This window comes from Pogona vitticeps, chromosome 3 (assembly GCF_051106095.1).
Source record: "Pogona vitticeps strain Pit_001003342236 chromosome 3, PviZW2.1, whole genome shotgun sequence".
Classification (NCBI taxonomy): Eukaryota; Metazoa; Chordata; class Lepidosauria; order Squamata; family Agamidae; genus Pogona; species Pogona vitticeps.
The window spans coordinates 98,767,428-98,793,372 of record NC_135785.1 but is presented as its reverse complement, the minus strand read 5'-3'; the positions used below and the strand labels follow the sequence as shown (position 1 = coordinate 98,793,372).

Here is a 25,945-nt window from a genome sequence, read left to right as displayed (position 1 = left end):
TGATCATATTCTAAAAGCTAGCACCATCTGGTGCTTGTCTGTCTCTGCATATTCAGCTTACATATTTACAAGTAAACAACCATAAGCATCACAACTTGCCAGTGTGCTTTACTCCCTAGGGAACTTTCCTGCTGCTCCAGGAGAGAGAGAGGAGTATGAAATTATATTTTGGGGGATTTTGCAATCCTTCTAGGAATAAAACCATGGAAAAATCTAGAAGCACTACCCCCCCTTTCTTAAAACAGTCAAACTACTGAATGGGTTGGTTATCATGGCCTCAAGGGTTTCCAGTCTTCGCCTTTTTATTCATTGTTACTAAGTATTTCTTTATGAGATTTATTGTGATAGGGCAGCTCCATTAGGGAACCCTGCATCTGGGCATCAAGCAGCCACCAGATGCTTGTTTCCCTAGACCAGCTATGCATGCCAGAAGAGGAATGAGCAACATCTTCTCTGTGCAGAGCCCTGTACACTTAAGTGCACTTGGCCTAAACCCCACAAACATCTAAGAAACTTTGAAATAGCTATAAGAGAGACATAGTTTTCCACTGAAACTTCTGTATTATTAATATCTAAGATATAAAATGCTATTTCTTTTACTTTGTTGATTTTTGTGAATTGTTTTTAAATAGTTGCTAATTAATTTGTATCATTAATTAATTTTGTCTTGCAATTGCAGAACTGATCTTGGATATATGCGTATTACCAGGAACGGAAGATGCTGTAAGTCTGGCAGGGAGGAGACGGGGGATTTTGGGAACTGTCATCCAAAAAGGAATGTTCTCAAGCTCTCAAAAGAATTGGATAGCAAGGACCCAGGAGAGGGCAAGACTGCCTTGCTCCACATAGTAATAATAATTATCATCATCAATAACAACAGATTACAGAATCAGACATGATAGAGTGGGAAATCAGTGCACTGGTTCTGGGGGAGGAAATGGGCCTCCATGGCACATTTATATCCCCGGGGATATGAATACAAACAGCTCATGTCTAATATAAATATAGATATAGATATACAGACAATCACTTTTTTACTCAGCCATGTTCATTAATATTTGTAATAACTCCAGTCTATCCAAATAATGCAAAAAAAGTTCAGCACAGTAGAAATAGATCAAGTAGGTGGGAATAAATTACAAAAGGTGAGCAGAAATTAAAATGAGAACGGTCACCAGACCAATTAGACTAATCTTGACTGTGTAATATAGAACTTTTGATATTTAAAACTGTTTACTTTACCAAATGACTATATTCAGCAAGAATACGAAAGAACTAAAAATGGAGAAATAATATTTACACTTTGAAATTAGTTCTTCATAAAGCGAAATAGACTTTTGAATTGTCATTGCTGTTTGGCTATTACCCTGTCTGCTGATTCACTGTGAATCACGTAACAGGAAGAGAAGTGATGCTGTGTGTGACTAAGCAATTTAATTCCCCTGAAAATAAATGAAATCCAAGTGTTTATCAGAATGTGTCAGCATGACTCCAAAGCAACTTCTGTGTGCTAAGCTCTCTCACACATGAAGGCATTCAACCTGCTTTTCTAATGCTTAAGGCTGACAAGACTGTACCCCAACTCCATGGAGTTAAGAAAAAGCCTTTTGGAGACAATGTCTCCACTTCAGTGATGAACAGAACTTAACTTTTCCCAACCAATTGGAAAAGTCATATCCTTGGCAAGCAAATGACCACCATATCTCTAAGCATAATAAAATAATAGTGTTGAGTGAGACTAGCCAGACAAATTCAATCAAATACTGATGGCCACTCTCATCAGGAGCACATTGATTCTAGTACATAATTCCATTCATATCACAACCTGGGTCCACTCAGAGAGAAATAGCCAAATTCTCAATGTAGTTTGCCGTTTTTCGCAGGAGTTGACTATAACACTCAGTTGATGGAGTTGTAGCCGGGTTAGCCTGTGCAAGCATTTCAACAAGAAAAACAAAATATGTTTCCTTTAATAATGTTACAGTCTTTACAGTGCCATGTCTTTTTCTTTTCTTTTGTGTTTCTTGTTGGAATGTTTACAGCATCAGACTTTAAAAGAACTGAATACCAAATAGGGATTAGAAATCATTAGAAGTTGTGAAATGCAATCAAACACCACTGTCTATTAAAACCTTGCATGAAGTCTTTGTATTCTAATGCATATGTCTGAACAAGTGGAAGATTTTCCATGAAAGCTTACATTGAAATATAGCATTTTTTAAAGTGCAACAACATCTTTTTTAATTTTGTTTAATTTTGCATTTCTTGTTTAAATATAATGCTCAGTATTCTTTGTGGGGAAGCCATGAGAGTTAAAAATTGCTATAAAGTATAAAATTGCAATTGGATACAATTTCATGAATGCACAATTTTATAATAGGGAGTTGACTCACTAGATATTTCTCATGAATTCAATTTAACTCATAAAATGAAATGGCTTATGCTCAAACTTCATATAGTACATAGTATAATTTTGCCACTTTCTAAAGTTTTCTGAAACCATTTGCCTCTTGAGTGACTCAATGGACCTTAATAGTGTTGAACAGGATTAATTTTGCAATAATAAGCTGAATAATTATTCTGTGCATCAGAATAGTTGCCACCATTTTTAGAAGCACGTGTAGCTCTACAGAGTGTTCAATGCACTTTACACACATAGGTTGCTGGTATCCTTACAACACCCATGTGATATGTCAACAAATACAATTCCTGAAATACAAGGGGTGGACAAAGTCAGTTACATCGGTATGAACAGAAAGGCAATAACATCCAATGTTTTCTTTGAGTATTTTCATTTCCATCTTGTAGATCAAATAAGCAGCTGCATCTTATAGATAATACCTAGTTTAAGCTTGGTGAGTTCAGGCAGAAGCAAGATTCAAACCAAGGGCTTTGTAATAGTAGTTCGGCCTAATCAGTGTACTACACCACCTCCATAGTCGAGTACCACATTTATTCATGATTTATCTCAAGATCTCTCCCAAAAGTTTGTATCTATACAGTACAGATACTAAATCTCCCCCTCCTTGAAGTTCCCTCTCAACATATTAAAAAGAAAATTCTTGCACCATCAATCTATATTGTTGTGTGCCACACAATTTTCAGAATCACGTATTTTAAAGTCTAATTCTTGTATTCATGATGTATGTGAATTAATGTAATTGGACTTGGAGAAGTAGTACCAAAATGGTTTGAGCAAAGGCTCCACTATGACTTTCTCAGCTGAATAGTTAGGAATAATGTTGACTAGGATCTTGAAAGTGCATAACATACAGATCTTCTAAAAATCTCTTTCTTTTCCTCCTTCCTCTCTTGCTGAGTTTCTGGACTTGCAGATGGCACTGAGGTAATCTAGAACTAGATTCTACTTGTCCTCAGCAATACGCAGAAACCTGTTTCAAATAATTTTTCATTTACCTGGACACTCCACATAAGATCTGAAAGCTGCCATTCTGGAAAGAGAAAATTACCGCACAAACCCCATTGGTATTAGAGACAGTAATTACTATGTTGTTCCTCCTTGTTATCTATAGCCAGGGATTAATTTAGCCACCAATCCTTATCATGGTTTACAGAACAATGCTTCTTCAGAGGGCAACTGAATATCAGTACGGGTCTTAAAGGTCATTGCCAAGTGTGAAATGTTGTACTATAACCAACTTGTGCCCAGGAAACAGTCTCTTTGTTTGGGGGTCATATATAAATATTTGCCATTTAGTCCCACTCATAGATCTGAAGAAGTGGACTTGTCCACAAAAGTTCATACTATAATATAGTAGTTAGTCTTTAAAATGCCACAATGTTTTTGTCTTCTTTATTTTCTATTTTTCTTTTGTTTTGGCCTGATATGCTTGTCCTCAACTGACTGTTTCAATAAATTCACTGTTTCAGTAAACTTTCACACCCCAGCCCGCTACCCCACAGCTAGCAGAGTACTGTGTACGTACAAGAAAGTGATTACATAATGGATGTCTGGAGGAAGGCCCAGTTGACTTTGCATTTCCAGAACAGAATTAATAATTTCTGCTGTGTAGATGGCTGAAGCCATGGGGGAAACAATGCTCAGAACTTATTTGCCAGTTCACAAAATATCTGCTTCATACATACTGAAGCAGCCACCAGGCAATCAAGATTACTGTGATTTATTTAGAAGATCTCTACCACATCTTTCTATACATAGAATTATAAGATGCCTTGTAGTAAAAATAATAATGCTTTATATATATGTGTGTGTGTGTGTGTGTGTTTACTAAAAGCAATATGAAAAGGCAATACTATGCAAATAAAGCCAACAGTCCAGGAAGCATAAAAAAGCATGATATTGTGGGAAAGTATGGTGGGAAAATAGAAATGATTTTCCCATGTTGTTATATGTCTCCATTGTCAGCAGAAATGTCAATTACAAAAAACAAAAGAAAGAACAAAAACAGAAAACGAAAACATAGAGCTGAGTCAGAAAATGACAGGCCCATATCTAACTCCATCCCCCCACCTCCATAAATATGCACTGCAACTTACTAGGTATCCTAACTTCAGTATATCTGAACACCCGGGCAAGAATACAGCAGCCAGGCTTCTTAGTGGGGTGAGAAAATATCAGCATATCTCCCTACCCTGGCTGCTTTGCACTGGTTGCCCATTCGTTTAGCATCGATTTCAAAGTGCTAACGATCACGTATAAAACCCTAAACGGTTTGGGACCTCGATACCTGGCAGATCGCCTTCTCCCACCCAGGTCTACCCGAATCACTCGGCAAAGCCAGCTGGGACAGCTGAGGGGCCTTATGCCAAGAGAGGCCTGGAAGGAAAGAACAAGAAACCGGGCCTTCTCGCCGGTGGCCCCTCGACTATGGAAATCCATCTGGCATCCTCGCTGGGTGTTTTTAAAAGCCATTTAAAAACCTGGCTCTTTAGGCAGGCCTTCCCTCCAGTCAATTAACTCATTTTCTGTCTCTTAACTATCCCGTCCTGCAAATGTATATAGATATTAGTTAGCAGGTTTTTATGTATGCCATTTTATTGTATTTTATTACTCATGTAAGCCGCCCTGAGTAGACTTTGTCTAGAGCGGCAGGGTATAAGTTCAATAAAAGTAAAAGTAAAGTACGAAATTATACGTCACAAAAATGTCAATGTACAAACAAACTGAAATAGAATTTACTAGATACGGTGATTCCCAGCTATGGGTCCCCAGATGTTTTTGGACTAAAACTCCCAGAAACCTTCACAACTAGCTGTGCTGGCCAGAATTTCTGGAAGTTGTAGTCCAAGAACATTTGGGGACCCAAAGGTGGGAATCACTGTACTATGGGAAAACCCTAACATAGAGCTGCCATATTCAACCCCAGTTCAAATATTTATTCCCAAGAAGAACATGAGACTTACAATTTTAGTAACTCGCTGATGCTTAACTATGCTCTGTGGTATATATTTTATTTGATTCTAAGTGGCCCAGTTCTCCTTCATGGATTGCTGCTCCTTCATGGATTGCTGCTCCTTCATGGATTGCTGCTCCTTCATGGATTGCTGCCTTGTCGTGGCGAAGGGGCTTGAGTAACTCAGAGAAGCTATGGGCTATGTCGTGCAGGGACACCCAAGACGGACAGGACATAGTGGAGAGTTCCGACTAAACGCAATCCACCTGGAGTAGGAAATGGCAAGCCACTCCAGTATCTTTGCCAAGAACGCCCCATGATCAGAAACAAAAGGCTAAAAGATATGACGCTGGAAGATGGGCCCCTCAGGTCGGAAGGCGTCCAACATGCTACTGAGGAAGAGTGGAGGACAAGTACAAGTAGCTCCAGAGCTAATGAAGTGGTTGGGCCAAAGCCGAAAGGACGCTCAGCTGTGGACGTGCCTGGAAGTGAAAGGAAAATCCAATGCTGCAAAGAAAAATACTGCATAGGAACCTGGAATGTAAGATCTATGAACGTTGGGAAGCTGGAGGTGGTCAAACAGGAGATGGCAAGAATAAACATCGACATCCTGGGCATCAGTGAACTAAAATGGACAGGAATGGGCGAATTCAGCTCAGATGATTATCATATCTACTATTGTGGGCAAGAATCCCGTAGAAGGAATGGAGTAGCCCTCATAGTCAACAAAAGAGTGGGAAAAGCTGTAATGGGATACAATCTCAAAAATGATAGAATGATGTCAATACGAATCCAAGGCAGACCATTCAACATCACAATAATCCAAGTTTATGCACCAACCAGCATTGCTGAGGAGACTGAAATTGAACAATTCTATGAAGATTTACAACACCTTCTAGAACTGACACCAAAGAAAGATGTTCTTCTCATTCTAGGGGACTGGAATGCTAAAGTAGGGAGCCAAGAGATAAAAGGAACAACAGGGAAGTTTGGCCTTGGAGTTCAGAACGAAGCAGGACAAAGGCTAATAGAGTTTTGTCAAGAGAATAAGCTGGTCATCACAAACACTCTTTTCCAACAACACAAGAGGCGACTCTATACATGGAAATCACCAGATGGGCAATATCGAAATCAGATTGATTATATTCTCTGCAGCCAAAGATGGAGAAGCTCTATACAGTCAGCAAAAACAAGACCTGGAGCTGACTGCGGCTCTGATCATCAGCTTCTCATAGCAAAATTCAAGCTTAGACTGAAGAGATTAGGAAAAACCACTGGGCCACTCAGGTATAATCTAAACCAAATCCCTTATGAATACACAGTGGAAGTAAAGAACAGATTTAAGGAACTAGATTTGGTGGACAGAGTGCCTGAAGAACTTTGGATAGAGGCTCGTAACATTGTCCAGGAGGCAGCAACGAAAACCATCCCAAAGAAAAGGAAATGCAAGAAAGCAAAGTGGCTGTCCAACGAGGCCTTAGAAATAGCAGAGAGGAGAAGGGAAGCAAAATGCAAGGGAGATAGGGGAAGTTACAGAAAATTGAATGCAGACTTCCAAAGAATAGCAAGGAGAGACAAGAGGGCCTTCTTAAATGAACAATGCAAAGAGATAGAGGAAGATAACAGAAAAGGAAAGACCAGAGATCTGTTCAGGAAAATTGGACATATTAGAGGAACATTTTGCGCAAAGATGAACATGATAAAAGACAAAAATGGGAGGGACCTAACAGAAGCAGAAGACGTCAAGAAGAGGTGGCAAGAATACACAGAGGAATTATATCAGAAAGATTTGGATATCCCGGACAACCCAGACAATGTAGTTGCTGACCTTGAGCCAGACATCCTGGAGAGCGAAGTCAAGTGGGCCTTAGAAAGCCTGGCTAACAACAAGGCCAGTGGAGGTGATGGCATTCCAGTTGAACTATTTAAAATCTTGAAAGATGATGCTGTTAAGGTGCTACATTCAATATGCCAGCAAGTTTGGAAAACTCAACAGTGGCCAGAGGATTGGAAAAGATCAGTCTACATCCCAATCCCAAAGAAAGGCAGTGCCAAAGAATGCTCCAACTACCGTACAATTGCACTCATATCACACGCTAGCAAGGTTATGCTCAAAATCCTACAAGGTAGGCTTCAGCAGTATGTGGACCGAGAACTCCCAGAAGTACAAGCTGGATTCCGAAGAGGCAGAGGAACTCGAGACCAAATTGCTAACTTGCGCTGGATTATGGAGAAAGCCAGAGAGTTCCAGAAAAATATCTACTTCTGCTTCATTGACTATGCGAAAGCCTTTGACTGTGTGGACCACAGCAAACTATGGCAAGTTCTTAAAGAAATGGGAGTGCCTGACCACTTTATCTGTCTCCTGAGAAACCTATATGTGGGACAGGAAGCAACAGTTAGAACTGGTCATGGAACAACTGAGTGGTTCAAAATTGGGAAAGGAGTACGGCAAGGCTGTATATTGTCCCCCAGCTTATTTAACTTATATGCAGAATACATCATGCGGAAGGCTGGACTGGAAGAAACCCAAGCCGGAATTAAGATTGCCGGAAGAAATATCAACAACCTCCGATATGCAGATGACACCACTCTGATGGCAGAAAGTGAGGAGGAATTAAAGAACCTTGTAATGAGAGTGAAAGAGGAGAGTGCAAAAAACGGTCTGAAACTCAATATCAAAAAAACTAAGATCATGGCCACTGGTCCCATCACCTCCTGGGAAATAGAAGGGGAAGATATGGAGGCAGTGTCAAATTTTATCTTCCTGGGCTCCATGATCACTGCAGATGGAGACAGCAGCCCTGAAATTAAAAGGCGCCTTCTTCTTGGGAGGAAAGCGATGACAAATCTTGACAGCATCTTGAAAAGCAGAGACATCACCTTGCCAACAAAAGTCCGAATAGTCAAAGCTATGGTTTTTCCTGTCATGATGTATGGAAGTGAGAGCTGGACCATAAAGAAAGCAGACCGCCGAAGAATTGATGCCTTTGAATTGTGGTGCTGGAGGAGGCTCTTGAGAATCCCCTGGACTGCAAGGAGAACAAACCTATCAGTTCTAAAGGAAATCAACCCTGAATGCTCACTTGAAGGACAGATCCTGAAGCTGAGGCTCCAATACTTTGGCCATCTCATGAGAAGAAAAGAGTCCTTGGAAAAAACCTTGATGTTAGGAAGGTGTGATGGCAAGAGGAGAAGGGGACGACCGAGGATGAGATGGCTGGACAGTGTCTGCGAAGCAACCAACATGAACCTGACACAACTCCGGGAGGCAGTAGAAGACAGGAGGGCCTGGCGTGCTCTGGTCCATGGGGTCACGAAGAGTCGGACATGACTAAACGACTAAACACATATATTTTATTTGATTCTAAGTGGCCCAGTTCTGTTGCAGCAATACACTACAGTTTCATGCAGTAGTCCACGATTTTATTATTGAACCTCAATGGCCAAGGAAAAAATAGTAATCAGTTTCTCTGCCAGCTATCTCTCCACTGCAACCACCAAAAAATATGCATGCTGTCAGGAACTGGTGTCTCAAGGATCCACAAATACACTGAAGTAACAGCTTCCACCACCCCTCCTTTTCCAGACAACTGTGGATTGGTTGTTGTGGGTTTTTTTGGGCTCTTTGGCTGTGTTCTGGAGGTTGTTCTTCCTAACGTTTCGTCAGTCTCTGTGGCCGGCATCTTCTGAAGAAGATTGAACGTTAGGAAGATGAACATTAGGAAGAACAACCTTCAGAACACAGCCAAAGAGCCCGAAAAACCCACAAGAACTATTAGATCCCAGCCGTGAAAGCCTTCGCAAATACATTCAACTGTGGATTGTTTAGCTGATGCAAAGTACACGACCAGCACCACCATTACAAAACTAAACTGGCCTACCATTCACCCTCATATTTTCTACCGTAGACAGGAGACAGGGGAGGCAGAACACCAGAAGGCATTGCTCCTTCAGTGCATTGGCTGTTGGTGAATCATCTCCTTGCACTCCTGCAAGAGGTAAGAAGTGAGTGTTGGAGAATGCAACTTTGGATGGTGTATATTTCACCCTATTCTTTCCTTCCAACAATGGAGCCAGGGAAGTGGCAAAGGCTGAGAGACAACGAGAAGATTCCCACCTATCTCTCCAGTTCTGAAGTTGGAGAAAAGGCTGGTTGCTCGTGATGCTTGCCAGATGGTGGTGCAACATTTGGATTTATCAAAGCCTCATAGAGCATTAAATAAATTAGCCAGCAAATGTTCTCCTTCTGTCTCTCTTGCATGAGCTCTGGAAGAGACATCGACACCGTCCAAGAGTCTAGGCTGGCAAGACATGGTGGATGTCCAGACAAGAGCAAACCTAAAAGCAATTTCAAAGGGCAATATAGGGGTCAACATAGCAGGCTTCTACCAAGAACAGGTAATCTAGATGAGGATGATCCAGAACCAAAATCAAAGAGTCGTCCAGGTTTTCAAAACCAGCCAATTTTAAGCAGCAACCAGGCAAACATGCTCAAGAATTTAAGTCAGAATCCAAGATTATGTATGGCAAATCAGTCACAAGAAGGGGCAAAGGTTGCATGAAGGTTGAAGTCCAGAAGTTCGCTACAGACACTGTTTTCAACAGCAATGCTGGCCTGGAATTCAGCCTTGTGCAGCTGAGAATCCTGTGCCCACTAGAAACCCACCAGCAGGCATTTCAGCCTAGGTCTTTCTAGAAGGAGAGCCCACCACCTCTCATGGGGAGCTCCCACTTCCAAGTCCTCCTCTCCTCCAAACTGTCACTTCACTGAATTGCCTTTTAACTTGCTCTCCTTTTTATTTATTTATTTATTTATTTATTTATTTATTTATTTATTTATTTATTTATTTATTTATTTATTTATTTATTTATTTATTTATTTATTCTATTTTCTACTCTTGGTATGTATGAAGGAACCTGTCTTATATTTTGGGCTCCTTGACTTTTTCCAAGAGGATTCTGCTCCATTCCTTTCTCCAAGGATCTTCAGAAGTGTTCTGCTTTTTAGTGTTCTCTAGTCCTAGAGGCTCTGGCTCCTCCTTTGAAGAGCATCCCATGACTGGCAGCTATAGAGAGGGTTGCCAGATACATGGGTACCAAAAGGAAGACATAGAAAGACAAAAAAAAGAGGACAGAGGAGGACATAGTTAATGTTTCATTTGAATCATTTCAGATTAAACTCGCAATCAATACAATTTTATTACAATAGCTGCCAATAAATGTCTCTTAGTGAATTGACGAAGAAACAGACATGTTAAAAAATTAAAATAAATTCAATAGAGGCTTCCCCCCCCCAAAATACCAAAAAAGATTATTTAAACAGCCAATTGTACAATTATTACCTTATAATAAGGGGGTGGGCCCTGTGTGCAGGGGGGCGTGGGTGTGTCACACTTGCAGTGGGTGTATCACAACATCATTGTTGCTGTTTTTCTTAGAAAAATGGGACAGAAAATGCTGAAATGTATTAAAGAAATAAAACTATTTTTCCAAAATACAACTCTTCAGCATTTTTTCATTCATTATTGTTTTTACATCTTTATTATAAATTATGAGAAATCCTACGGAAGGAAGCCTTGACATCTGATTTTAAATGCTGCCTTTCTCTTTACCTTTCTTTTAAAAGTTCATTGACTTATTTCTATTGCCAACTTCTACCCCAATTGTCTACCTATAATCCAAGGCAAATTTTTTCCTATTTTAAATTTTAATAATTGTGCCACCAACCCATTTTATCATCTTCTGGGGAAAATAAAACTGATTCTATATTTAAAAAATCAGAAGGTTGGAATTCAAATTCCAACTCAGTTCCAAACTTGACCACTTTCTTACTTTGAACTACTTCACCGAGTCGTTGTGATCCTCCCCATTTTATTTGTACAATGTCTCTGCGGCCCATATTCTTTAAAGAAATTGGAAAAGACGATTAAAATAAAATGTGTAAACAACTTCAAAAAATTTGAAGTGCTTAACTAAACTCTGAGGCTACGGTAGGCAACTCTGCAAAGTCTGGTGCTCACATTCAAGCTTCCATGAACTTTTGATAAAAAGTCATTACAGCCTGAGTCATTATAAGGATTTATTAGAACCATTAATCAAACAGACTGGGAAAGGAATCCTCAGGCAGCTACGGGGAAAGCAACAAAACCTTTTCACAAAGTACCACCAATTGTATTCGCGAAGGTTTTCACGGCCAGGATCTAATGGTTGTTGTGGGTTTTTTTGGGCTCTTTGGCCGTGTTCTGAAGGTTGTTCTTCCTAACGTTTCGCCAGTCTCTGTGGCCAGCATCTTCAGAGGACAGCAACCTGTGCTCTGGTGTAGTTGGCTTGGGAGTGGAGTATTTATGGCTGTGAGATGGGCTTTTGCCTTTTTCTGTAGATGGGTGATTAGTGTGTCTTGTTGTGGGTGTATTGTTCTGATAAGAAGGAGAGATTATCTGTCACTGTGGTTGATGGGTGTCATTAGCTGGTTTTTTGTGTGTAGTGATCCCCGGTCCTTGTGGCTGGGTAGAGTTCGTTGACCTTTTGCACGCTGTATTTTTGAGAACTGGGAGCCAAGTTTTGTTGAGTTTCAAACTTTCCTCTTTTTTGTTGAAGTTCTGGTGGTACTTATGGATTTCAATGGCTTCCCTGTGCAGGCTGACGTAATGATTCCCAGAATGGGGATTTATTTTATTTATTTATTATTAGACTTTTACCCAGACCCTATAGACAACGTCTACTTGGTGCAGCTTACATGGATAAAAACACAACAATATGACAATATAAAATCATCTAATACACAATTTTAACATTTATTTCTAAACGGCATATTACCAAGATGACATAAGTCAAGAAAGAAAAAATAAGGATCAGCTAACTGCTGATTAAATGAAATAAAATATAAATAAATAAATAAATAAATAAATAAATAAATAAATAAATAAATAAATAAATAAATAAATAAATAAATAAATAAATAAATAAGCTAATTGCTGATTAAATAAAATAAAATAGAAATAAACAAATAAATAAATTGACTGGAGGGAAGGCCTGCCTGAAGAGCCAAGTTTTTAAATGGCTTTTAAAAACACCCGGCAAGGGTGCCAGACAAATTTCAGTTGGGAGGGTGTTCCATAACCAAGGGGCCACTGCCAAAAAGGCCCGGTTTCTTGTTTTTTTCCTTCCGGGCCTCTCTTAGCGTTAGGCCCCTCAGCCATCTCTGCTGGCTATGTCGAGTGATTCGGGAAGATCTAGGTGGAAGAAGACGATCTGCCAAATATTGAGGTCCCAAACCGTTTAGGGCTTTGTACGTGATCGTTAACACTTTGAAATCAATGCAGAAATGGATGGGCAACCAGTGCAAAGCAGCCAGAGTGCGGGAGATATGCTGATATTTTCTCACCCCACTAAGAAGCCAAGCTGCCGCATTCTGGACCACCTGAAGTTTCCGCATCAATCTCAAAGGCAGCCCCACAGAGAGTGCATTACAATGGTCTACTCTTGAGATTACGAGCACGTGGACTAGAGTAGGGAGGGCCCTCCCATCAAGATAAGGTTGCAGCTGGGCAATCTGCCATAGATGAAAATAGGCAGAACGGACCATGGACGCCACCTGGGTTTCCATGGTAAACGCCGGGTCCAAAAGAAAGGGAGTCACCTAGACCGTTAATGGAGGGACCACCCACCCTCAAGACCTCCGTCTTGTCTGGGTTCAGCCTCAATCCATTCAGCTGCATCCATTGCAGTACAGTCTCCAGGCAGCGCTGAAGGGACAGAATGGCATCCACTGAAGTAGGTGAAAAGGAGATGTAGAGCTGTGTGTCATCAGCGTACATGGCACGATGCCCCACACCCCCTGATGACCTCACCCAGTGGCCTCATATAGATATTAAACAGCATTGGAGATATGATCAACTCCTGCAGGACCCCACAATTGAGGCTCGATGGGGCCGAGACATTCTCCCCAAGATGTACTCTCTGGAGACGGTCCTCCAAGAAGGAACGGAGCCAGGCAAGCACCAGGCCACCGATTCCCAACTCGGAGAGCATCCCAGGCAGCTGAGATATCAAGGAGGACCAACAAGGACATATTGCCCCCATCGGCCTCCCTCAACAGGTCATCCAACAGTGCGGACAGTGCCGTTTCTGTGCCATAGTGCGGCCTGAAGCCTGACTGAAATGGGTCCAGTGTCGGGATCTGCAAGTTGAGGGGAAGTAGGGATCTTGCAGATGAAGCCTGTCTCGGGATCTGCAGATGAAGCCTCCCTCCCCTCTTGACCAGCAAGGAGAAAGGAGACGAGCGCTCGGGTGTGTGTTTCAGGGCGGGATCCGGATGGACTAAACAGCGTGCTCTCTAGCATGCTGTTCAGTGAGAGCTCTCTCCCCTCCTCCGCCTCGCCCTCTTTTATTGTCTCCCCTACCTTTGAACAAGTTAATCAAAAACTATTCTAAACAGAGGCGGTTAATATCCTGAATACACAGGCATGGTAAACAGAGGTAAACAGAGACAGATAAATCCTAAATACACAATCAGGGTAAACATTCCTGAATACAGAGCAGGGTAAACAGACAGATAACATTTTTAAATACACATGAAGTTAATACAATTTACCCAGAGACAGGAAATTATCTTAGATACTAAAGCAGGTTAATGATCATCCTTACTGGAAACTGACCTGTGCCCAAAACAATGTCTGCTATATACATTGTAAAAGCATACAATTTCCCAACAGTCCAGAGCACTGGTTTCGTCCAAAAGCGCCTGAAGCTGGTCTGCCACCACCCTCTCGACCACTTTGCTGAGGAACGACACATTGGTGACGGGCCTATAATTTACAATGTTGTCCACCGCCAAATTTGGTTTCTTCCTAATGGGCCTAATGAGTGTCTCCTTGAGGGCAAGGGGAACCTTGCCCTCCTGGAGAGACCCATTTATTATTGTGGTGGCCCATTCGGTTGTTACAGGCCTGGATGCTTTGATTAGCCAGGCCGGACAAGGGACAAGAGAGGAGGTGGTGGCCCAACAACGATCAAGCGCCTTGTCCACCAAATCTGTTGTCACAGGCTGACAGCAATCAAGAATCACCGGGCAAGGCGGAGCGCTGGACATCTCAGCTCGATCCATTGTATTCAAAAAAGGATAGAGGTCATGCAAGATGGTCTCCACTTTTGATTTTTAAAAGCTGCAAATTGGTCAGGTGAGATGCTAGCGGGAGGCCCTTCACCCAGACCAATTCCAGATAGATCAAGAACTATACGGAAAAGTTCCGCCTGCTGATTGGAAGCTTCGCTTATCCGGTCAGCGAAATGAGATTGCCTAGCAGCCTTTACCTTAGCCAGGTAATGGTTAGTTGCGATCCTGACAACTATCTTATTATAACCCATTGGTTCCTTTCTCCAAATGCACTCTAGCCATCTCCTGTTTTGCTTCATTGCTCGTAGATCCCGATTATACCAGGATCCTGGCCGAGCTCTGCTCCTGAGAGAGCGTTTGGGATCGATCATGTCTACAGCCCTAGTGGCGGTGGTAAGCCAACTGTCAACCAGAGCTTCAACAGGAGCACCAGACAGTGCAGGTGGAATCCCTCTTATGGTATCCTGGAATCTCAATGGATCCAGTAACCTTCGAGGGCGGTCCATTAAAATAGGTCTATGCTCCCTGCGGGGAGGAAGTGCCACTGAGAGGTTACATTTTATTAGGTGGTGGTCTGACCATGACAAGGGGACTGACACAAGGTCAGTCACCATCAGACCACGCTCGCTACACTTGGTGAAGAAAACCAGCTCCAGCATATGGCCGCCCATGTGTGTGAGACCATGTTGGGACAAATTCAAGGAAGCCATGGTTTCCAAGAACTCAAGAGCTGGACTGGATACCTCCGCTTCCGCATGGATACTGAAGTCACCCAGGACCAAAAGCCTTGGAGACTCCAACAGTGCTGTGGAGATGAAGTCTGCCAGCTCTGATAGGGAGGTGGCTGGGTCGCAGGGAGCGTGGTAACCCAGCAAGATCCCAATACCATCCCTGGCCCCAATCCACACATGAAGGGCCTTCAAGCCTGGTTTCACCACTGAGGAGCGCCTCGTGACCTCCAAGGATTTTCTATAAACAATGACGACTCCCCCCGCCCCTCCAGTCTACCCTGGTGCTGGACTGCATAACCAGGAGGGCAGGAAAGGGTCAAAGGAACCCCTCCTTCCTCACCTATCCAGGTCTCAGTTATGCACGCCAGGTCTGCATCGTTCTCCAGAATAAGATATTGTATGAGCTGGGATTTATCGGATACAGACCTGGCATTCAACAGCACCAGCTCTAGCGTGGAGGGCCAGCTGATCTGCCTGCCTCAATTTTGGCAGCTGGTCACAGTGCCAGAACAGTGAACAGCCTTCAGAATCTGTTCACTGTTCTAACACGAGTAGGCACTGTGCCAGCACCATATCTCCCTCTACCCGTAATCACACTGATGTTAGAACCCTCGCTGGGGGGGCAGGCCCTCCTCTCCATGTCAGATAAGAAAGTAGGAAAGAAGGAAAGAAACTAGATAAACAAAATACACTAAGGTGATACAGTAAAACAATAATAAAAATTAACAAATAGTATCTAAAAATAGACATTGATATCTAACAATAAATATTAAAGTGAATTAAATTAAATTAAATTAAATTAAATTAAATTAAATTACCCCCTCATATAGGCCTCTTCCACCTCACTCTGACCCAGACCCTTATCCGTCCTGGTGTTTCTATGATAGGTGTTATTAGAGTCATGAAAGCAAGAGTGCAGTTCTTATAAAACTGGCGTGTTTCAAGGCTTTCATCAGGGAAGAGAGGAAGACATTGTAGCACAAGGATTAAAGCTGGTAGTAGTGCTACTGTTGCCCCTCTCTTCCCCCGGAGGACAGTTTTTACAAGTCCCAACATGGCGACTCGCAAATACAGCCAGCAGGGACCCACGGCCAGCAGATTTTTCGCTCCAAGGTGGTTTTTCAAGCTCCCACAAGGCGGATTTTTGGCTCACTCTCAGACTGAACCCCGGGCACAACGACCTACTCCACGAGACCTCCTGACATCCCCGAAGTTTCACAGGCGTCCTTCTGCAGCTGCAAAGATTTCAGTGGGATTCCAATGGTTTCCAGGCTCTCCATGGCTTTCCTCTCCCTCCTCGTAGGTCTCCAGCAGCCTCCAGCCGTGGCCCCCTTGATCTAGCATGATGTCTTTCCAAGCTCCACTGGCCGGCCAAATTCCAACCCCCGCATATCAAGCTCAGTGTCGGTCTTTGCTCTCACCCACATACACTCGCCCCCCCCCGCTTGTCCTGCAACAAAGCTCACAGCGTTAGCCTACAAAACAGCCTTTTCACCAGCACAGCACAGCACGGTCCAGTGATGGTCCAGGTAAAAACGAGCAGAGTAAAGCAGAAGAGGACAAAAGAGAGGGACAGAGGAAAGGAAGAACAAAAGAAAAAAGAAACAAACTGGAACAGCGGAAAAACGCTATCTGCCCGCCACCGGTGCCATCTTGGTAACTTGATCTAGCAAGAATCCCAAATTCCTATTCCTATACATAAATCAAGCTTATATATTAAATAAAAAATCAGAAAGTACAAAAATTAAAGTCTGATCAATACAATTTGCTTATAGCTTCAAAACACTTCTTATTTTGCATAACAATCAAGCTATGAGTATACAATTTGCTATCACTCCATTAAAATATGATATATATCCTCCAAGGATCCTGCAAAAGTACCAGTACCTAAGAAATCAGATTTGGTTCACAGGCTATGACATGGTCACTTCTTGCTTAAATCACCACAATTAATTATTTTGCTTTCAACAAAAGAGGAAAAGGACAAAGAGAAGACAGAGAAAGAGAAAGGTATTTCGGCAATCTTAAAATGAATCATTTTCTACCCAAGGGCACTTCAATCATTATGATTTTAATTATCAGCATTGCTAACTACAATGAACAATATTTTCAAAATAAAAATCCATTTTCTGCAGATTTATTCCTTTATTTACAACATTTTAAACTGCTCAGCAGCCAAAAATCTGTGGGCAGTGTAGAAATTGAAAACATAAAGTTCAATATACCAATAAAGCAATGACAACACAATAAAACTGGCACAATCCCATGATAAAAACAGTAATGAGTATAGTCCTGAGAGATCCAGATGTGGAATTTTGTGGTCCTCGGATCTCTGGAAATTTCACATCCCGACTGTAAAACCAGACGAGATAATATTAAGTTTGGCGGATGTAATCATTTTGAGACATCAGTATTGTATATATGACTATATACAGTTTTAGTTCATTTTTGCACTACATTATGTACCTTACTTGACTTAGACCACTTGCCATTTCTCCCCACAAACACACACACACATGTATGTTAATAAAGCAGAACTCCATCAAGACTGAAATGACTGAAACGTTTCTGTTTTTCTCTTCTAGAGCGAAAGCATAAAGAACACTGCTTGTGGATGCATTCCTGCAGAGTGCTGGGGATAATATTCTTAGGGATTTGCCATTTTAATTCAATACTGGGATTGTTCTCTCCCAAAAAGGCACATTAATACTATTAGTTAATGTAGGACGAGAGTAAGAATTCCAGTTTTTTTAAGAACTGGAGAGGATGGCAATCATTTTGTAACTCCATCAAGCAACTTGCTACACACACAGTATTTTTTTTCATGTACAGGTATCTGACATTAATTAACTTCTAATAATTGAGAATTAAGAGCAGAGAGAAAACAGGGGAACTGATACTGTAGAATGTATTTATTTGTTTACCTTTTTAGTGTTTCCAGGAGGACAGAGTCTGTGATACACCTAAAAAACAAAAACAGAAACCCAGAACTTTAGAGAAGATAAACATGGGCGGGGGGGGGTTAATCTCTCCATCTTTTTATGGGGAGAAATGACTACATTCATGAAGATTAACACAGTGGAAAATGACAACGTGGAGAAACACAAGTATATGAAGCAGCCTGAAGCAAATGCATCTACAAGACACAGAAGGCAGGAGAGGATAAGCAATATGCAAAGGAAAGCCTCACGGCTAACGACAGCAGCAACATCACAGCATAATAAATCACCATCTGGAAGAATCAGACAGGCACAATTATGATAACATAAAATCAGCCCTGCTGTGTAAGATTCCAGTCTCATCTAGTGAAAAAAAGGTTTCATATACTGTCCAAACAAATGTTTCATGGGAAGTCCATAAAGCTGGGAACAGTCAACTTTCTACACTATTTCCTGCCAACAACTAGTATTTAGTGGCAGATGAACTCTAAATCTAGAGGTTCTATATAGCTTCCATGCTCACGACCTGGGGTTCAAATCCCAGGTAGCCGGCTCAAGGTTGACTCAGCCTTCTATCCTTCCGAGGTCAGTAAAATGAGTACCCAGCTTGCTGGGGGGGGGCAATGTGTAGCCTGTATAATTAAATTGTAAACCGCCCGGAGAGTGCTTGTAGCGCTATGGGGCGGTATATAAGTCCAAAAAAAAAAATCAATGGCTGAAGTCCAGTGATAAGTCACAACTGGAATAGGCCCACTGAAACTATGCAACTTACAAAGGTGTTTTTTAAAAACTTTTATTGGCATTAGGCAGTAACTCAGGGGAAATAGACAAAATAAACATTAATGAGGAAGTACAAAATCATGAGAAATAATACATATTATCCGGAGAATGGGGTAAGGGGAATTCAACATTATAAGGCAACAGTAAGTCTCAACATTTCACTTAAGTAGTTTGCCACCGCCTCAGTGAGGGGAGCACAGTGATCACTCCAGAAGATAGGGAGAAGATCTGGGAAGTGATCCGAAATGGGAATCAGCTAGTGATCTAAAAAGAGTTTGCAATGGGAGTGGTGTGCTGGGCATCTAAACAGAATATGGTCTAAGGTGTCAGGCAACAAATGACAGAAAAGGCAGTCTTTTGTCTTTAGGAAAAGCGGCCAAAATGCATGGCCGACGGGAAGATGTTAAACCAAGCTAGCATGAAAGCTCTCTGCCACATAGGATTAGTCAATAGACTGAAATAATTTAAAGGATATTCTAAAACAGGGGATAAGCCAAAATATTTTGGAGAAAATGTGGGATTAAGGAGGTCACTTAGATGTTCAAACTCCCACTGATATAACTTAGCTTTGATATGAGAGTGAGCGAGAGATAATTCCAAATCAAAGAGTGATTCTAGTGGGATAGAAATGGATGACAGTTTAGAATGGATAAGTTGTATCCATTTGGGGGAGTAAGAATCTCTTAACAGAGCATAAAGTAACGAATCCGAGGGCCTGGTTAAAAAAAAACAAAGCCAATATTTAAAGGTGAGAGACCAAACTAGAGCTGAGGGGAGATGGGTCCCTAATTCAAATAGGATAGAGGCAAGTCGAATGGAATTTGGAAGGCCAAGGATCTTCCTAAAGAAAGAAGTTGCTAAGCAGTCAAGGTCAGAGTGGGCCAATGCAATCCAAACAGGAACTCCATATAACAATTGTGAGATAATTTTGGTTTGGAATATATGAAGGGCAGCTGGGACAAATTGATTACCGGTGGAGAAGTAAAACTTGGCAATTGCCTTTAGATTCTTAGATGTGAATGAAATGGCAGCTTTTTTGTGAGGGGACCAAAGTAGTTTGTAATGCAAGAGGATCCCTAAGTACTTAAAGGTTTGTACTTGATTATAAGAGTGGGGACCTATTGACCAGAAGGAAGGAGATCAGCGTTTAGAGAAAACCATACTTTTTGTCTTGTCTGAATTGATGGTAAGATAATTTAACGAGCAGTATTGTTGTAAATGGGTAAGAGAAGAACGTAAATCAGATTTACTGAGAGAAAGTAGGACTATATCGTCAGCATAAAGGAGGACAGGAAGAGGAGTCCCATTAAGGGCTGGAGGGGAATTATCAAAGTCTAAAAGAAAAGAAGGGAAATCAGCTGGAAAAAGATTAAAAAGCAGGGGGACAAGGATACATCCTTGGTGTACACCTTTAAGAACAGGGATCCTATCAATTAGGAAATGTGAATTGGGGAGACGGACTTGGGTCAAGTTAAGAGTATGAAGATGGCGAAGCAAAAACAAAAGGTGAGGGCTGATTCCCCACTTGGATAGCTTTTCCCATAGTAGACTTCTGTTAATGGAATCAAAGGCACCCTTAAGGTTGACAAAGGCAACATAGAGATTAGTTTGGTGATAAATGGAATATTTTTCAGCTAGAAAGGATAATAGGAAAACATGATCAGTAGTGGACACACCAGCACGAAAGCCAATTTGTTGCATTCCAGGGAGATTTTGAGATTGCACCCAAGATAAGAGTTTGGTGAGAAGAAACTTACAAAGGTGTTGACTACAAATCCCTAATGGGATTCAATGATCCTACTCTAGTTACTACTGGATTTTAGCCAGTGAATGTAGTCCAGTGGTGCACATTTCCACCACATTTCTGTACATTTAGTACACATTTGTGTACTAAAATTATGTTTAATTTATCACCATACATTCCAAATACACCCAGCCAAGTCTTGACTTACAGGCTTCTAGAATTATAAAAGAAACAGACTTTCTCTCCGAATGTCTCCTGTATACTTATTTTTTCTTATGCAGTAGGACCCCCCCCTCCATTTTCATATGCGTTACCAGACGTGGTCACTAGAAGGCAGCCAAGACCACTCTATCTATTCTTCACTAGCAAATATTCACAGCACAGTCTCTGTCCCCCCCCCCCAGTGTTCTGGTAATGTGTGTGAAAATAGTTTTTTCAGGATTTTTTTCCTTTTAATATTTTTAATATTTTCTGATTATGGATAAGTGAATCTGGAAATGCTGATCCCGTGGATAAGAGCATCCTGCTGTATTCCCTTAACCTCTCAATAGTAAAAATATAATCTTATAAACTCATTGACATGTTCTGTCTTATAGAATCATAAAATCATAGAAAAGTGAAGTTGGAAGGGGCCTAGAAGGCCATCAAGTCCAACCCCCTGCTCAATGCAGGAATACAATGAAAGCATATCTGCATGGTGATTATCTAAGATTTTCTTGAATGCCTCCAGTGTTGGAGCACTCGCCCACTCCTGAGGTAACTGGTTCCACTGTCGTATTGCTCCAACGTTAGGAGGTTTTTCCTGATATTCAACTGAAATCTGGCTTCCTTTAACTTGAGCCCATTGTTGCATGTCCTGCACTCTGGGATGATCAAGAACAGATCTTGCCCTCCTCTCTATAATAGCCTTTCAAATATTTGAAAAGTGCTATATCACCCCTTAGTCTTCTTTTCTCAAGGCTAAACATGCCCAATTCTTTCAGCCTTTCCTCATAAGGCTTGGTTTCCAGCTCCCTGATCATCCTTGTCGCCCTCTTCTGAGAGATTGGTGTAACTAGATCTCCAAGTTTCAGAGGGAAAAAAAGAGCATTTAAAGAAATGCTAGCATGGCTGTTCTAGGGTAGTCACTGATCTGAGCAGGAAGTAAACGGTAGCCAACAGCCACACTTCTAATCAAGGGTGACACTGGGTTTAAAAAAATCTGGCAAAATTTCATGTATAGAACCAATGAGATCAGGCGAGAGACCTGAAACCTAGAAAAATATTTTTAATACCAGAAGGTGGGAAATGATCCACTTCTTAGAAGCTTTCACCTGAAAAACAAACCCTATTTTTTAGGGATCTGCACAAGCACCAGAATTCAGATTTGGAAACATGGCCCTTTTGATTCAGAATTTTGAAATTTAAACATTCAGAATTCCCAGATATCCAGAACTCCACTACAATCAACATGAATACTATATAGTCATTATTTTCCCCTTTAAAACACACACACTCACAACCAGGCAAAACCTTTTAAAAAGATTTCCCTGTGTCCTCTGACACCTTCCCAGTGATTGTGCTAAACAAAGAGTACACACCACCAGCCAGCAGTGCCTAGGTATTAGGAAATGAATGTAACGGGCATACTGATTGGACCCTGAACAATGGGAATGCTAGTAGCAAGTCACAATGGGAATGTGGGGAAAATACCTTGGGCAGCACTGGCAGGCAGATTGGAGCAGTAGATAGCCTGGGGTGTTGGGTGGGAACTGTGCCAACAGCATGGGGCATAGCGCAGTTGGGTGAGCGAGGACAATCTTGGAGTAGCAGTCGGAAGAATGAAAGAAGCAGAAGGAGGGGGCAGCAGACTGAAGCATGACATGCCTAGAACCGTGAGGAGAGTGTAGAATTCTGTCTTATTTAAAGGAAACTTCAGGGAAGCCCAGCAGTGGTAGGTTGGCCTTAAAGAAAACAAATACGTCTATAGATCCCAGTCCCAGACATGACATGGTGTGGACTGACAATGTTTTTTTTTTCTTTTCGAGACAAAACTTTCCCACTGGGCACACTACTTGTTGGACAAGACAGGATTCCCACTGCCACCTTGGGAAGACCTCCCCAGACAAACTGTTTCTCAGCCTAGTAAGACAAGTGAACAGTCTCCTTAGGTTTGCAGGGGTCCTGCACGTACACCTTGACCTTGGCCATGTCCTTCCTCCTGCGTGGTGTCTCTGGAAGACAGGCCCCTGCCATGCTTTTCAAGACAGTGTCCCAGAAAGCTTGCCCTTTTGTTTCAGGAGTGAGGGACTTGGGTTCTGGAATACAACTAGTAGTAGTGCTGTTTGAGATCCCATGAGCAGTGCTAGTATCTTCCTTCTCTGTCTGACCTCTCAGTACTAGCTGGACCTTCTTCAATAGCTGTTGCTACATGTGATGGTAAGTTGGATGCCAATTGCCTCTCCACCTTGCTCCTGCTTAATAATCCATTGCCCACTGTTTAATTTGGGGGTCCAAGAAGGTCAATAGAAGATACTCCTCCTTCTTCTTCCACAAGGAGGCAAACCTGCAGTTGGAGCAAGTCCTGTAACTTTTATTATTATTTATCTTTTGGATTTTTTGGGATGCATACATATGTGGGGGTTAAAAAACCCAAGAACCAGAAACAGCAGATCCTTTCATGTTTAACAAAAGGATCTGTGCATGAAAGACAAGAAAAGAACCTCTCACAGAACCTGAAATGAAACAAAAGTTTTTACTATGCAGATCCCTCCTTCTCACTCTTAACATGGAAGTATTTTCCTCCTAAAAAGTCAATTAACAATATAATCCTACACATGTCTCCTAAGAAGTATGATTGCATTTAGTGAGACTTATTACAAGGTAAGTGTATATCAGACGGACTGCAGACAAAATGATGAAGTGACTCCAAATGGTGATCTTTACCTCCATCCTGTTCTACCTCAGTCATTTTCACACATTAATTTTCCTCTCACAGCACAAATAATATGCATTTACAAGATTTTAAAAAATCGCCTGTCCTTCCAAGGCAGAGTAGATAGGAAGCATGCAGCAGAGAACTCTCATTCTTCCTTTCTATATACAAGGGTGTGTGTGTGTGTGTGTGTGTGTGTGTGTGTGTGTGTGTGTGTGTGTGTGTGTGTGTGTGTGTGTGTGTGTGTGTGTGTGTGTGTGTGTGTGTGTGTGTGTGTGTGTGAGAGAGAGAGAGAGAGAGAGAGAGAGAGATGTTTGTTTATCTGTTTGTTTCATATCCTCGTATACCACCTGACTAGTGATAAGCAGTTTAGAACTGAAGAGAAAATGCAACCAATAAACAAAACATAACAAATCAAAAGTAAAAAAGAAAAAGCAAAAAACAAAACAAAATCTAATCTAGTAAAAACCAAGCCAAAACCTAAAAGATGGTGGGACCAGCTACTTAGACACATCATGACTCAAAAGAGGATGCCCTTAAAAGTGTCTTTAAACAGCACTGTCTTCAGCTCCTTCTTGAAGTCTGGGAGGGAGAGGGCCTGGCAAAGCTGTAACGAGAGCCCATTCTATAAGGATGGTGCCACAACTGAGAAGTCTCGATTTCTTGTGGAGGTCTTCTTAGCCTGTCTTGGTGCGGAAACCTATACATGTATATGCTCACAAATGTAGATATTACACACACACACACACACAGAGAGAGTATATCACAGAAGTGAGTACACCCCCTCGCATTTCATAAAAAAATTAGTATATCTTTTCATGTGACAACACTGAAGAAATGACACTTGACTACAATGTAAAGCAGTGACTATACAGCTTGTGTAACAGTGTAAATGTGCTGTCCCCTCAACATAACGCAATACACAGCCATTAATGTCTAAACCGCTGGCAACAAAAATGAGTACACTCCTAAGGGACAATGTCCAAACTGGGCACAAAGTGTCAATATTTCTTGTGGCCACCTTTATTTTCCAGCACTGCCTTAACCCTCTTGGGCATAAAGTTCACCAGACCTTCAGAGGTTACCACTGGAGTCCTCTTCCACCTCTCCATGATGACATCACAGAGCTGGTGGAATTTAGAGACCTTGCGTGCCTCCACCTTCCATTTCAGGATGCCCCATAGATGCTCAATAGGGTTTAGGTCTGGAGACATGCTTGGCCAGTCCATCAACTTTACCCTCAGCTTCTTTAGCAAGGCAGTAGTCATTTTGGAGGTGTGTTTGGGGTCGTTATCATGTTGGAGTCTTCAAAGGGAGGGGATCATGCTCTGCTTCAGTATGTCACAGTACATGTTGGCATTCATGGTTCCCTCAGTGAACTGTAGCTCCCCAGTGCTGGCAGCACTCATGTAGCCCCAGATCATGACACTTCCACCACCATGTTTGACTGTAGGTATGACACACTTGTCTTTGTACTCCTCACCTGGTTGCCACCACACATGCTTGACACCATCTGAACCAAATAAGTTTATTTTGGTCTCACTGGACCACAGGACATGGTTCCAGAAATCCGTGTCCTTAGTCTGCTTGTCTGCAGCAAACTGTATGCGGGCTTTCTTGTGCATCATCTTTAGAAGAGGCTTCCTTCTGGGACAACAGCCCTGGAGACCAATTTGATGCAGTGTGTGGCGTATGGTCTGAGCATTGACCACCCCTTCAGCCTCTGCAGCAATGTTGGCAGTACTCATACATCTATTTCCCAAAGCCAACCTCTGGATATGACGCTGAGCACGGGCACTCAACTTCTTTAGTTGACCATGGCAAGGCCTGTTCTGAGTGGAACCTGTCCTGTTAAACCACTGTATGGTCTTGGTCACTTTGTTGCAGCTCAGTTTCAGGGTTTGGGCAATTTTCTTATAGCCTAGGCCAGTAAACCTATGGCACACGGGCCACAACTGGCATGCAGAGCTCTTTCTGCAGGCACACAAGCCATAAGTTAATGGATCGCTAGTCCCCCCACACACACACACTCACACAGCCAAACCTCAGGAGGTGGCTGCGGCAGCGGTGCTGGAGTTTCAACAGGTGGCAGGCCAGAATCCAGAGCAGCTGGTGCTGGCGACAGATCTGGAGTGGGGTCTCAAGGCACCTCCGTGCCTGAGATTCCCCCTTCCGCTGCCACTTCCGGTTCCGCCACCATCACTTCCGTTTCTGCTGCTGCCGCCGCTGCCACCTGCCGCCCACTGAGTTTTTCTTTTCTTTCCTTTTCCGGTTTGGGCACTCGGGCCCAAAAAGGTTCGCTGCCACTGGCCAAGTCCATCTTTATGTAGAGCAACAATTCATT

The 25,945-nt window shown here is 42.1% G+C and overlaps 1 protein-coding gene across 1 annotated transcript in view; it reads right to left on the bottom strand.

The window, feature by feature from the left end:
• The window catches only part of ANK3 (ankyrin 3), a 543,412-nt gene that overhangs the window by 462,593 nt on the left and 54,874 nt on the right, over window positions 1–25,945 (bottom strand). The window contains exon 2 of the mRNA XM_072995141.2: window positions 18,149–18,187. Within this exon, the coding sequence (XP_072851242.2) occupies window positions 18,149–18,187 (39 nt within the window). The remainder of the gene's footprint in view (window positions 1–18,148; window positions 18,188–25,945) is intronic.